Genomic DNA, 14,817 nt, shown 5'->3' with positions numbered 1-14,817 from the left:
TTAAAAACATTAACTTAAAAACTGAAAAATGCTTAAAAATTTATCTTTCCTGTGAATAACTCAATGTTTAGTTTTACAACCATTTTCATTAAGAATAGCATTACATCTGGATTGCACAAAGTTGTCTAACTTCTGTTTTCCTCAAATGTTCTCCCGGATAAAAATGACCACTCCACAAGTCATAAAACATTGCATCCTTTCTTTCTTGTGTTCAAAGCCTGTTACTCTGAAGTGGCTAAATAGTTTTAAGTAATATTCATGCATTATTTATTACATCACAGCTTGTTCTAATCTCAGTCAGGGACTTAAAGTGTCGAGTTTGCATGTTCTTCTCAAACATGTGAGACATTCATGGACTGGTTTCTTATTTTTGTCTCATTAGATTCGGGGTTTTTTTTTTTACTTTCCCCATCTTAAAAGTGAGCACATTAAATAAAGAAATGGGTCATGATTTTACATAAATACAAATGTTTATTTCAGTCTTAACATACACATTTTAATATGAAAGCATGGCACATGTGACAGCATGATATATCCCAATAAGATCAAAGCAACTAATGGAGAAAATACATTCAAATATTTACTTAAATCTGTGCACAGAAAGAAGATTATAATATGATGGTCTAAAAACACCTTTAGACATTCGAAATAAAGTGTAACAGATGTAAAGTGTGTGGGGAAACTATAAAAGACATCGTTCCAGTGTTTTATGAGATTTATAGAACATAAGCTCAACAAGCAGAAGGTCTTCATGCAGTGACGTTCTGACTGGCTCATTTATAAAATGTGCCAACAAAACAAGCTCAGCTTATCGGGTTTCAAGAAACAACCCAGAAAATACAGACTTCTTACAGTGACAAAATAGATTTTATTAGGAAAAACTCTAATTTGCCACGTGGCAGATACACTCTACCAGGACTATCTAGAATAAAAACTAATTTCAGAAAAGCATCACATCACCACCAAGAAAACAGTCACACCTAACCACTTATTTATATCCTATAACAACCATTTAATTGTCTTTAAATTACTTCTTAAGCATTTTTATGTGCCCAGTTGTCCATTTTTGTTTTAAAGCCCCAATGGACAACATACTTTTGTAATATATTGTGAAATAACAGGGGACATTAATTAAATATATGTTTTTTTGCTTCAAGTTTGTAATTATCACCCAGAAGCAAGTTCAATCTCAAACTAAACCTTGAAGCTGTTATTTCAGATTAAATGCACCAATGAATTTACATAGACCAAAAATGTTGGATTTGAAATCTTCAGCTGATGAATCCAAACAGACTTTCAAAATAAAGGCATAATGACATTAAGTAGAAATAGTTTGCAGCTTGATAGACCAGTGTTTTCTAGAGAAGACCACCGTCTCCAAACTGAATCCTGGGTACAATACTTTTATTTCATTGCGCAATTGAATTTCAACTTTTCATATTATATTTCAACATAATTTGTCACAAATTTATGCACAGAACTGAATAAAGTGAGCCAACAAGCTAGAATTTCACAGAAAATAATTATGATGATAAAAATATTTCTTGAATTCTGGTTTTCTATAGTTTTATTAAATAACTTATTTATCTTATCTAAATATTACAAAGTTGTTTTTCTAACTTTTGGCAAAACCTGCACTCATATAAAAGTACAGACTAAATAATCATGTAAACTGTCTACCAAGCTCGCGCTGGAAGACAATAAGAGCTACATGTTCTCTGGCGGTGGCACAAGTGAGACTGCAGTGATCAACTAGGCACTCAGTGAAGCATCAGTGACACATAATCGGTGACCTGAAGTTCATTCATTGCATTTTTCCTCTGTACAACAATTGAGGAGTCCTGACAACATATCAGCACAAATAACATACAGGCTCAGTGTTTTTAAAATATCTGAATCGAGGATCTGTTTCTTTAACTTAATATGGAAACTGGAGATGTACATTAGGAGCTATAAAGAAAAATAAATACCCCACACTCAATAAGATTAATGTATTGAGATAAAGGTACACCGACTACTGTTTACTCACTGTTGGGTCAGTGATAGTGAACATGTAACACTCTGGATTGTGGGGAAAAGCGGATGGATGACGTTGGTGTTAAAGTTTTACTCGACAAAGTAATAAAACTCCCACTGTGTTTTACTTGGAAATCTTCCTTTTCTCCACCACCTGATTGATAATGAAACAAAGATGTGCAACAAAACAAAAACAAAAAATAATCTTTCTAACATGCACATTTGCCTCTATCGGACCCCTCAGAGAGATCCGGGTTGGCAGGTCCGTTGGGCCGCACAGTACCGTCTGGGATCCAGGATTTGTCGACGCACCTTTCCATCCTCTTCATGATTAGATCCAGCAGAACGTCGACGGCCTCGCTGACGTTCTGCCCGCTTGCAGCACTGGTCTCAAAGTATGGGATTCTGTAGAGAGGTGCAATGGTTTTTACTCAAGTAATGCAATCATGCCATTTTGTTAATTAGCTAAATATTTTAAAAGAATTCAAGTTTAATGGTTATTTTAAGGTCTACAGACGTTTGTCAGGAATAAAATATAACCTTTTTTGTACATTATTATTATTAACAATTTTTCATGAATAGGAAGTCTGAACCAAGGGTTAAAGTATTATTTCATAAAGTTGTATGTGACAGACCAACAGAATGGAGGATAGTTGTTATGAAATGGACGCATCAGAAATGCATTGCATGCATATTTATTCCCCCGCTGAGACTCAATACTTTGTGACTTCTTTGTTATAAAAATATTCCCACAGTTAGGCCTGTCGCAATAAATCAATTAATCCCATGATAACTTAAAACAAGCTCGATAATTTCCACTTCCATGATTTATTGCTTTTCTCTTTCTACCAAAACCCAGATGAGAAAAGTCTTCAGCCTGGTGCTTTTATCTCAACTGGTATTTTTTTTTGAAGAATGGTTTTGTTTACAGAGTCATAATAATTCATCTTAATTGCTGTTTTGTTGATTTACTTTGGATATTTATGTCTTCCTGTTCCAGAATTAAATGTTTAGTAGAACTTAAAGTTTATTGAGTTTTGAGAATGTGTTCTTGCGTTATTATGCCATCATTGTTATATTACTTGAAAATTGTCTCAAAACAACAATACTGTTGTTTATCCCAATAACTTCTAGGACAATTTATGGTCCAGCAACATTTGTTATTGTGACAGATCTACCCACAGCATTGCCTCCAGCACAAACAATAAGTTTACAGCAAGTGGTTTCTGGATGGTAAGTCATTAACATGGCATATGCTCTATGGCAGCCATAATGAAGCACATTGAACCAGCCAACCAGATGTTCTCGAGTTACGATCCGTTGCTAGGTAGCGTGACTGGGCGTGGCTGGGATCGGCTGGGGTTGCCAGGTAACAGCGCAGTGCCCATTGAACGTGACTGAACAGTTTTGAAATGGCTCATTTTCCAGACACCAAAAAACAACTTATTACAAAAAATACCTGGGTGTTTTTTGTAATAAGTTTTTTTTTTAAAGCACTTGAATTGTTTTTAGAAGAAATTAAGATCCAAATGAAAGCAAAAACAACATGAAAAATGTGAATTTTGCATAAAACGCCCGTGGTACTTTGTGAGTAACTTTTATTTTACTGCCATAAAAGTCAGAGAAAAATCTCAGGATTCCAGAAATTCTAAATGTTTTCCTAAGATGTCGTCACTGGGAGCTAATTTTGGTCTTGGGATTCGTTGTGAATACATCAACCTGTTGTGTGATCTTTGGTCTTTGTGATGCCATTTGTTCACTAATGTCAACAAATGTCTGAGGCTTTCACAGAACAGCTGTGTTTATAATGAGGTTAAATTACTCCCACGTGGAATCTGTTTACTGATCAGGAGATCTCTGATGACTCTCTGTAAACAAATTTGCCCCCCCCAAAAAAAAACTGATTAAAAATGATTGAGTTCTTTTTGATTGCAGTTAATTGGTTATTGCAACAGGCCTACCTGTATTAGTTAAGATCATTTTCACTGTCACATAGATCCCAAAGAAATATATTGAAGTTTGTGATTGCTAAGTGCAAACAAGTAAGAAAATAAACTACAAAAAAGAGAGCATAAATACCTTTTCAAGGAAATGATAATGGGATTTTTAAATCAAATTATAATTATGTATATTCAAGGATAATTTTTAAGCATTTTTAAATGTCAACAAAGGTCTGCAACTATCACTTATTTAAGAGTCAAAGTTTTTCCCTTTAAGTAAAGATTGTATCAAAGTTAATTATCAGTTTACTTAAAACACCTGAGTTTGTGGTCATTTCACATAATTTATGAACTGCTGCCTGGTGAACTTCAGTAAAGGTGTGTCTAATGGCGTGAGACCAGGATATCTTACACAGGTAAGCAAATATTTGCTTTTCGAGGAGGACCAGCTGCGTCTGTCAGTCTGCAGAGCAGAGTTGGGTCAACAACGCAGGCACTGCCTTCTTGACAAACTTTTGAGGGAGAGGTTTGTGCACAGACGGATCAGAAACCAGGCGGACTTACCCGTACTTCTCAGCTAGTTCCCGGGCCTGGACTTGGGTCACGGCTCTCTGGTCACTCAGGTCACATTTGTTGCCACACAGAACCACATCTGGATTTTCACAGTATGCATGAATCTGTAGCTGACCTGTGGGAAACATCCAGCCGGGAGTCACTTCGAAACTTTAACAAGAGCTATACATTATATTTAATGCACTGGAACTGTAGGAGCTGCAGAAGCTCATCACAGAGTTTATGTTATATTACTTGAAAATTGTCTTGTTCACTCAGATAAGTTGGATATAATAATGTTACTAAATGTAAATGTGTATTGAATATGCCTCAGTAGCATTTAACTGAACCCTTCAGGACTCACTCATCCAGTTTCTGACGTTCAGGAAACTTTGTTCATTCGTGAGATCAAACAGAAGCAGGAAACCCATTGCATCCCGGAAAAACGCCGTGGTCAAACTTCGGAACCTGAAGAAACCATCAATGGAAGTAGATAATGTCAGTGTGAATTAAATTCAGAAACAGGAGTCATAAGATGACTGATGTACCTCTCTTGTCCTGCTGTGTCCCACAGCTGCAGGTGGATCTTCTGTCCTCTGCCTTTTGTTCCATCTGGACCTGTTGAATTGTAGATCTGATGGAAACAAGAGACACACCAGGTTAGGTTAGGACCTCTAAAGGAAGTCAACTGTAAACAGGTCAAACATTGAATTCAATGCATCATAAACCTGTAGAAGGAAACTCCAAAACCCGAGTGAAAGTATCATATTGGTAAAAAAATTAAATAGAATAAATCTGCCAGATTATTGATGGCAACCAAAAAAATTTACCAAAAGTTTAGCTGTGTGCTGATAAAGAATCTGACTTTTTGGATCTGTTTCTACCAACTCCGCAAATATGGAAAGGGAAATTTCTTTCATTTTTTTTGCAACATCACTTGAGCTCAGTAAGGTTGGATAGAGATTGTCTGGAAGGTGAATTTTGACCCCAGAATTTTTTTCATTTTTTTCATTTAACTACATAAGCATATATACAATATTAGACATAAAAGATAAATTAATTAATTCTTTAAATATTAAAACAAACCTTTTATTGACTAAAATACAACAAAATAACATTCCTGCAGTGAACGCTTGTAGCAAAGGACTCATCTGCAGCTAAAAGTACTCCTCAAATCAACACAAGAAGCTCAGGCCTTTCTGCTTGACTTAATACAGTGTAGGTCTGATTTGTTGGTTATTTTTTACACTAACTGATAAATAATTGGATTTAAAAAAAGTGCTCAATATGAGATTTTTTTTACAGAATTTGACCAAAGTACAACTAAAACTTTGACACTTCATTTGTTTTGGGTAAAACATAATTACACACAGAGGTTTTATTTAATCATCCTAAATGCAAAGAATTGTTTTAACTATTTTGGGTTCATTACTGCTCTGTGTTGTTCTTTCAGCAAATTGTCTTTTTCCAAGTCTGAATCCTCAAATTGACAATTAATCAATAATCATAAACCATTAGGATTAATCATTTCAACCCCAACAACTTCTAAGATCAATTTAGTCAGATCAAAAAGCCAATTCTTGCTTTTCAAATAAATATATGCAGATAAAACGGGACCTCCTTCAAAAGTTTTAGGTTAGGACCTCTACAGGAAGTCTACTGTAAACAAGAATCAGACTCCACTGTTTGCCAATGGTTTGAAATGTTTGATCTTCAGGAGGGCGTTACCTGCTGATAATTATCCTTCAAATTTCAGTAGCGACATAGTTTATAAGTGCTAAACAAGTATTGCATAATATAATGGGAACACATTTAAGCCCCAAACCAGGCAGGTATGTAGAAATTGCTGGTGGGGAGTCCAAAATCTGAATAATGCCATAAATCTTCACAATGTTGTGATGAAAAATCATGATTTCTTACCACTCTCCGTTCTCTAAAGTCGATTCCCACTGTAGTGATGAACTTGTTGTTGAACTTGCCATCTGTGTATTGGTACAGAAAACTGGTCTTTCCCACACCAGAGTCACCCAGCGCTAGGAACTTGATGAGGTAATCATACTCCCCATCAGACATGGTAAGTCCGTACTTTCTGAAACATGAAAAAGGAGCTCAACCAAAGCGTAAAAACACTGAATAAAACAGTGGGGAGTGCTGATGTGGCTTAAAGTAGAATTTTTTTTTTCACCAACGAGTTCATTGGTGAAAAAATTAAAATCCCAATTTTTCAAAAGTTAATTCTTCAAAAATTAACTTCATGGTAAATTCAATGCTCCAACCCTACTTGTGGTAATTTCTCAGATATTACAATAAATTGAGTATCATATTGTTGGAATCAGAATAATTAGAATTAGTCTGACATTATATTGGCAGAAATATTCATCCCTTTAAATCCAAAGGATTTAATATGAAGTGGGTCCACCCTTTCCAGTTATACCAGCTCTGGCAGGAAGGCTAAACCACAGGGTTTAGGGAATCTCTGAGCATTCTCCAAGTAGAGCATATGCAAGTAACTGATGTATGAGAAGTGGAGCATAGTCAAGAAAAGGAAAGGATCATCCTCATACTATTCCCACAAAGTTGATATTGTCTAAATATCTCAGTTTAGTGCAGCAGTAAGAGCTCCTTTCAATGCAACCAACATAATCCTCCCTCCGCCAAACTTTACACAATGCAGGCGCTCTTCTCCTGCTAACAGCCAAGCCCAGATTAGTTTTGGATGATTCATCTTTCCAGAGACACATCTCCACCACCCTACAGGCCCGCAGTTCGTTGCTCAACTACACTGCAGCCGTTGCTTAGGATACACATGAAAATGAAAGGCTTATATGACTGAATGTCGGTGGAAACCCAAACCAAGAAGTTTTCTTTCTACTAACCATTCCTGAAGGGAACATAAAGCTCCCCACCACATTGCCACCAAATATTCTATAATAAATCTGTGGTATTATTACAAAGTGAAAGAAATGTATGACTTGACTTATGATGCAGGTTGAGTCCAATGCTGCAACTAATGATTACTTTAATAATCGATTATTCTGACCATTAATCTGACGTTTTAAAAGTGGCACATTCTGCAGATTTTTTTATTTGTCCACTTAAGACTTTTTATACAATATTAGAAAAACATTACAAGATGAAATTAGACAAATTCCCTTTTTTTAAAATCAGAAAATAAACATTTTATTGACTAAATGCAATAACAGCATTTATGCTTGATTATTTGTAGCAAAGGAACAAAAAATAAATAAAATACTTCCAACATCAGCATGTAAAAAGCTGAAACTGTTGAGTTCAGGGTACAACATATTTACAGAAAAAAATAGTTGTATTTATATTGTAAATGCAATATATATATATATATTGAGCAGTTTTGGATTAGTTTCTACTCTAACGGTGCTGTTTCTTCAAAAAATTGCAGTTTTTTTGCCTGTATGCCTCAAACACTTTTTGTAATAAAGTTTATGTAAATTACCAAGTTTAGAAGGTCATAACCACTCTACAAGTTTTATAGTAACAAGTGGTTGCAAAAAAATAGCAAGTTTATAAGAAATACGGGGGATTTAAAAAGAGTAGGTAGTAGTTTATAATGCCACAGTGAGTACCAGTATGCTGTCACCAGTAAAACAAATGCCCCTCTGTCTTTTATTCAAATAAATGGAGCAAACATTACCTTTATTGACCACTTCCTGGCTTTTCAAACAAACTCTTCAACAACATAGTTCATACCATCAAGTTATAATTTCTATCTTAAATGTAATACTTTTTGCCTTCAGAGAATGAAAAGCAGAAACAATCATCACTTGCTGCTAACACCAAGAAGATGAAGCTGTTTTTGACTGTAAACAAACCCGAAATGAGCAAAATTAAGACTGAATGCAGACCTGTGTTCATATTTGCATGGAAACTCCCTTAACTCGACCAGACCATCAAAATGTAATTCTACGTCTGAAAATGAAACTGCCAGGGTCATCCACAAATGATTCAAATCAATTACAATACAGATCTGTTTTAATTCATGGATATTTTATATTGAAACTTGTGAAGCCCTATTTCAATATTGTAATAAAAAAATCAGCTTTTTAGTGCTTATAATAAACACAAATATTTGACTTGTAATAGTCATTTGATTCAGCCAAAGTTCTGTTTCTTACTGTAACAAAACAAAGCTTAAAAATAGAGACTAACATTCAGACTTGAAGCAAGAAGACATTTGGGTGGAGTTCATTCCTGAAATTAAGAAATCATATTAACAATTTCTGATGAAATTGAGGCCTTACATGGGGTAATTAGGCATGTTCTCAGATGGGTAGTCAATTTATTTTTGTATATGAAAACAGGAAAATAAATTGACAGACTGGTTAAAAGTAATCTTCAGGTAATAACCAAATCCAGCTTTGTTGGATCAAAACATTACCATTTATGCCAGTATTTTATTTAGAAGAACACAAATAATGCATCACAACAGTAGGATTTAGTAAAAAGGCAAGAAACAACACAACTTCTAGCATGCCACAACATCTAAAGTGTTTATTCTACAAAGTTGATCAAAGCAGCACTGATCCAATTAGAAAAGCTTCAGACATTCAACAGAAGGAAGTTAGTCAGTTTTCCTAACAACAATAAAAAAAAAACTAGCCGTGTTCTGTTGAGCAGAAATGAAGCACAATCTGATGTTGAAAACTGAATTCTGTGTCACACTTCCTGCAATTCAACCAGACTCCCTTCACCCACGTTGTGAAATTGAACAGCATTACGACAGGATTTGGTGAAAATCCCTTTTGCATGTCGCTTTACTTTTGGGTTGCAAAATGTTATGAAAACATTGAAACAGACAGGAAACACAGGTAATTATTGCAGTAACAAAACGAAGCGATTAACGCAGCGTTTCCTTGCTCATCTCTAAATTGCGTGTGGGCTTGAAGGCTCATAGATTTTAATCAACATGCAGACTGAAAACACATCATGTGTTACAGTTAGCCACTTACTTCAGACCAGAACAACGTGCAATGTGTGTAAAATCAAGCATGCATACCACTTAGATAAACATATAGTTATTGATGACAGAAAATATTTGCCGCAACACACACAGGCCTACATCATGGGCAAAAAGTAAAGTCTTTTCACTTATGGTGCGTACATTTATGTAATTCGAAAACAGCAAATTCATCTCAATTCTAAAAAAACAAACTTATTCCAGGCACATAGTTCCATTTTGTAGTATGATCAAGTTCAGTTGTTCTAAAAAATGCTAAATATATATATCAAATTTGACTAAATAAATTTTGCTTCCTCGTTTAACACCTTGAAATTGGACCTCCATCTCTTTAAAAACTCCTGCTCTTTCTGAAACTGCACCTTCAGGAAGTCACCACAAAATGGCTCCTTGATTAACCCTTTAAAGTTTCACTGAGAAGTAACTCCTATTATGAGCTCAGTAGATGTGCAGTTGCACCAGGTGTTTGCCAGTTGCTGCTAGCTAGTCTGAAGGGGCTGAGAGGGAGAGAGCTGCTCTGTGACCTAGAAAAGAGGAGGAGATGCACATTTGGTTCCTCCAGGCCTTTTGCAGAGCTGAGTGGTTGCCATGGAGATTAAAGGATTACTCAAACATGGATACAGGTATGTTTTTGATGAGATTAACAATAAATCATAATGTAAAGCTCAGAAAAGTTTCGCTTTAATGTGAAATCCTGGGAGAGAAACAAAAATACTAATGTCATTTCTGAGCCTCCATTTTATCACTAACTTTTTTTCTTGGGCTTCTAGCTGCTGGAAAGTATGCAAATCATCACCAAATTTAGCATGAACTACTGAAAGAAATGTTTTAGTAGTTGTTTTACTGATCTATGGCAGTCTTCTTGGTGATGCCACTCCTTTAAAACAAGGCGTATTATTAGGATGCTTCACTGCATTACTTCATAAGTATTCTTCCCATCTGGCCTAATAGTGGTAAAAACTGTCAGTAAAAATCCATTTTCAAAGCATTTCAATGTCCAAATTTTATAAACATTCTGGCCAGTAAAAAACCCACTTCGTTTCACCTACTGGGTGCAAGATTTTCATTAGCAACACTTCACTAATTACTGGTGAAAAAGTTCAAAGAAGGCAAAGATGTGTCATATGATCAGTTAGTTGACAGGGTTACAGACAAGCCTTGCATTCTTTCCCTGCATGCACCACTGAACCTTTCATCTGAACCCATAAGCTGATTAGAGGCTCGTTTAAAATCTACCATCATGGTAAATGTGGTGGACTGTAAAAGGGTGCAAGAAAACACGGATTTGACCAAAAATGGGGAGTTTACAGTCCAACTTCTAACTGCAGTCATGAACTAAGGTCTTGTTTTGACTCACATAGGTGAGATGTTCAGGATGAACTTTTATATACACCTTGCAGAGATTTCTGAGCTTCTAGATGTGACTCAAGCAGAATCAGCTGCCAGGAGAAATCTTGAAAATTTCAGTTAATTTTTTGTTCTTATACCTAAATGAGTAACTTTTTCCTACAGTTTAAATATGAATAAAGATGTTAGAATTGCAATGAAAACATAAAAATGACTTCTATTTTTTAATTTCCTTCATTTTACTTTAACAGAAGCCCATTAAAAATAGAATGTCAAAATTAGATTTATTTAATAGCTGCATTAAACCTTCTGTGGAATACAGAACAGTTAGATCCCAATTTTAAGATAAGATCTGAACTGTAGTCCTGCCACAGCTTAACGCCACCATTGCTGTGGGTCAGAAAGAAAAACAGACAAGCTATCTTACGTCACATGAACAAGAGTACAATATTTAAATATTGACCTATTTAGTGAGCTGCTGTATTAGTTGTAAGGAAGTTGATAAATAGAAGGCTTCACACTATGAGTTTTTGCAAACTTTCCACTGCAACTGCAACGCCTTTAGCACAAATTATACCTTTAAACTCCTCATTTTTGTTTAAGGTTAAAGTTTTTTTTTTGTGAGAAAGAAGGTGGCTCTAGAACTGTCAATTTAGCAATAAATATCTGGCAACCAGGAAAGTTGATTTCAAGTTTATAGTCTGCACTAATTGTAAAAGAAAAAAAACAGCATAAAAATGTTGAAGGTATTTGTACCTGTTAAATAGTAAATTATGTTTAATGTCTAGTCTGTTTTCATAGGAACAAAGGTGATCAGTTTTGCTTTCAGTTTTAGCTTTCGATCAGCTAGAAATACCCTAATTCTATGTCACATAAAGAAACATGTAAACATCTGATTTTAACTGAAAATCATCATATTTTCCACACTATAAGTCTAGCATTAAGATCTTATTCCTATAGTTTTGCTGGTCCTGAACTTGTAGTCAGGAGCAACCTATGCAGGGTATTTTTTTATTCTTCATGAGGTGTTTTCAGCAATAAATATTAATTCATTCTGATGGAAATGAACCAAGGATTAAACATTGCCATCTGCAGCCATTAGGAAAACTATTCACCAGCTGAAAGCTCGATGGCCAGAGCTGGAACGAGTCCACGGTTGAATACATAAAGAAGGTGCTGCTAATGTTTTGACAATTTGTGCTACCGCATCAGATTTTCCTACTGTAGAGCATCTAGATAGCTGTATGTGTCGGTGCTAGCTTTTAAAACCGCAGAACAGTGCAGATGCCAAAGAGACAAATACATAAATCACTCAGAATTTTTCTTGGTGTTACAGATTCATGCAACGCCACTACACTTTCTATCACCCCAGATTTACTGGATGCGTCTTCGCTTTGCCCCGCTGCACACTTCACCAGCGGAGCCGTTCCAGACCACCCTGATTGTACTCCAGTGCATTTTTTCCTCTTCATGTTGTATTTTGTTGATTAAAGCAACTTTTCTCTATAAAATACAGTATATGTAAAGAGCCTATATGTATTTCTAAAGGAACAACGCACATCACATAATATGCCAGAGTTAGCCACAGAGGCTAGTTTTCATCTGTAGTCCCTTTGCATGAACGCGATACATCAAGTTGGAGCTCTGGGACAGGTGTGTGTTAAGACACAAAGAGCTTTTTCTGTTTTAACAAATTAAAATCTAGTAAATTTGAAAACCGTGTCGCTTAAACAGAATTGCTAAAACTTTTTCTCTTCTTATAGGCGGCAACCTTAGTTAAGCCCCTGAAAATAAACTCATACCGGTATGTAATTTCAGCAAAAACAGGTCACAGAATTACAAAACCACAATGCTGGAAGTACAGGTTGCGTCAGCATATTTCTGAAGATTATATCTGCCTAATCAGACGTTTCCTTACAGAGCACTAGCACAATTTTAACATGTCTTAATCTTGCCCAAACTAATGAGCTGAACAGGGAAGTACAAGTCTGAGTGCGTCGTGTGTGGTATTACAAACACACCAAGTCTTTTGCAGAATCATTTCTAATTCACCTCGCTACTCCCATGTCCTACCACAGTTGTGTAAAGGAAGCCAGAACATCATCTTCCGTTGTGTTGAGCAAGAGACTAGAGCACTTTCAACTATTTTAGATAAGGTTTTTCTGTTGTTATTCAGAAGCTCTCCTGTCTCCATCAGACTGGAAACTCTCCAAATAAGCAACGCGATACTGGTTTACACGTATCAAACAGGAGGAAATGTCCTACACGTTAGATCCTGATTCAAAGTGCCTGCAGCCTTCAAACAAGCCTAATATATTAACTTTACAAAACAGGCTTTAATTGCTCAGAAAGCGTGGGAGTTAATCTAACTTGGAAGCAAAAAGAAATAAGATTAAGACAGTCTCATGGTTCACGAAACCTTTTAAACAGACAACAAGTGAGTCCCTGTTCTACCTGAAGAGCAGACCTCCTTGGAAAAGGCCAGAGAGATGGCATTTAAATAGCAACACAGAATAAACTCTGGTGCCTTCTTTAAATTATTTTAAGCAACAGAAGTTACTTGAAACAACAGACTCAACAGTTTTGAATAAAGCACACATCTTCATGTTGAAAGTCAGAGCTGAGCTTAATGCATTTTATCTCTTTCAGTGGGAGCGATCCTTGTGGCTGTTTCTGCCAGCCAGAAAAGCTTTAATCATTTGTCAAGGATAAAGTGGAGGACCCACCCTGGGCAGCTCTCCACAGCAGTGGAGGAAGTGGGGATGGAGGAAGATCCAGATATGTAAATAAGTACTTCTGAGTAATTTACAGACTTACAAAGAAAGAAGGACCAAAATGAACCCAACAGTATCTTGAATCGGCAGATATGCATCTTTGTAAAAGTTGCTGCCACATTGCAGCACCATGTGAGGACTCAGCAGCAGCAACAGGTTGTGAGACGCGTTTCAAAGCGATTTCCACGCACAGTCACCATCATCCCCAATCAATTAACTTAAAGAAACAGAAAACCTAATTATCCGCAGCTGGTCCTCATGTGGCTCCAACTGAGGTCACCTGACCTTAGATACATAAAATATCCCCCCCTTTCCTCCCAACTTTGAACTGAACTCTGGACTAAAAGGTCAACTTTCCAACTTAAAAAGTCAGGAATCTACCTAATAATATGAGTGAGGAACTTTACCTCGTTTTGTTAATGTCGGTTATAGCTAACAGCTCCGAAACAGAGCAGGTGGAAAATGCCCCTCAAAGTTAGAAAAAGAAAACATGCCTTTTTAACGCTCCCACGAAGCAAACACCAAGCAGGGTAAAGTTTTAGGTTTTTCTTGCTAACTCCTGACAGATGCTATCCGCCAGCCTGACTCTGTCTAACGGCTGACATTTCCTGAAAGCGGGGTAACTCACCAGCCCCGGGGCGTAGTTGCTGCTCGCTGCCTCCTTCTCTGTAGAAAAAAAAGCGCTCTAAAATAACCCGAGACTACTTTAGATTGGTGTATTAACGTAGCGCTTTAGTTTGTCCGTCGCCTGTGGCCCACCGGTGTCCGTGGGAAGAGCCTCATTGACTCTGAGCACCACCTTAACTTTCCGAGCTGTGTGCCGTCAGCCCCCCGGTGAGAAACGGCTCCTCCCCGCGGAGCTCGCGCTGGCTAACCGACGACTTAACGGCCGTTAGCACACCGACAGCCGGCTCCACTGGAGGGATATGTCACCAAACCGAGGCGATAATCAAACCAGGATTGTCTGTTTATCCTGATTTCATCCGTCATTAATCCAGTTTCACAAAAGAAGCTCCCAGGGCCGGCCCAAACTTGTTCAGGGCCCTCGAGCAGAACTTGATTTGGGGCCCTTCAAGCTACAGTTTTCATCCTCTCTCAGGGAAAATGGCGAATGGCTAGAAGTCGCTAATGTTGCCTTAAAAAGGATTATTTTCACTCTGTAGGTAACTTTAATGGATACTGTAGAGGAGAAAAA

The 14,817-nt window shown here is 36.7% G+C and overlaps 1 protein-coding gene across 1 annotated transcript; it reads right to left on the bottom strand.

Annotated features, from left to right (window-relative positions):
* Positions 1 to 457: 457 nt before the first annotated feature.
* rab27a (RAB27A, member RAS oncogene family) lies at positions 458 to 14,655 on the bottom strand. Its single transcript, XM_055036951.1, has 6 exons — positions 14,251 to 14,655; positions 6,429 to 6,597; positions 5,057 to 5,142; positions 4,873 to 4,976; positions 4,521 to 4,644; positions 458 to 2,421 (listed from the first exon to the last, which is right to left on the bottom strand). Exons 2-6 carry the CDS (start codon positions 6,579 to 6,581, stop codon positions 2,226 to 2,228), a joined length of 663 nt encoding a protein of 220 aa, XP_054892926.1. The 5' UTR covers positions 6,582 to 6,597; positions 14,251 to 14,655; the 3' UTR covers positions 458 to 2,225.
* Positions 14,656 to 14,817: the final 162 nt, after the last annotated feature.

The sequence above is a fragment of the Poeciliopsis prolifica genome, unplaced genomic scaffold, assembly GCF_027474105.1.
Source record: "Poeciliopsis prolifica strain line A6 unplaced genomic scaffold, Auburn_PproV2 SCAFFOLD011, whole genome shotgun sequence".
NCBI classification, from domain to species: domain Eukaryota; kingdom Metazoa; phylum Chordata; class Actinopteri; order Cyprinodontiformes; family Poeciliidae; genus Poeciliopsis; species Poeciliopsis prolifica.
The sequence above is the reverse complement of the archived record's forward strand: the minus strand, read 5'-3'. Positions and strand labels throughout refer to the sequence as shown.

What these genes read in the sequence shown, in the direction of transcription:
- rab27a (XM_055036951.1), bottom strand. Translation starts at nt 6,581, where the DNA reads ATGTCTGATGGGGAGTATGATTACCTCATCAAGTTCCTAGCGCTGGGT. An exon ending in GACACAGCAGGACAAGAGAG is followed by an intron (nt 4,977 to 5,056) that starts GTACATCAGTCA and finishes TGGTTTCTTCAG; the next exon opens with GTTCCGAAGTTTGACCACGG. An exon ending in GAACGTCAGAAACTGGATGA is followed by an intron (nt 4,645 to 4,872) that starts GTGAGTCCTGAA and finishes TGTTTCCCACAG; the next exon opens with GTCAGCTACAGATTCATGCA.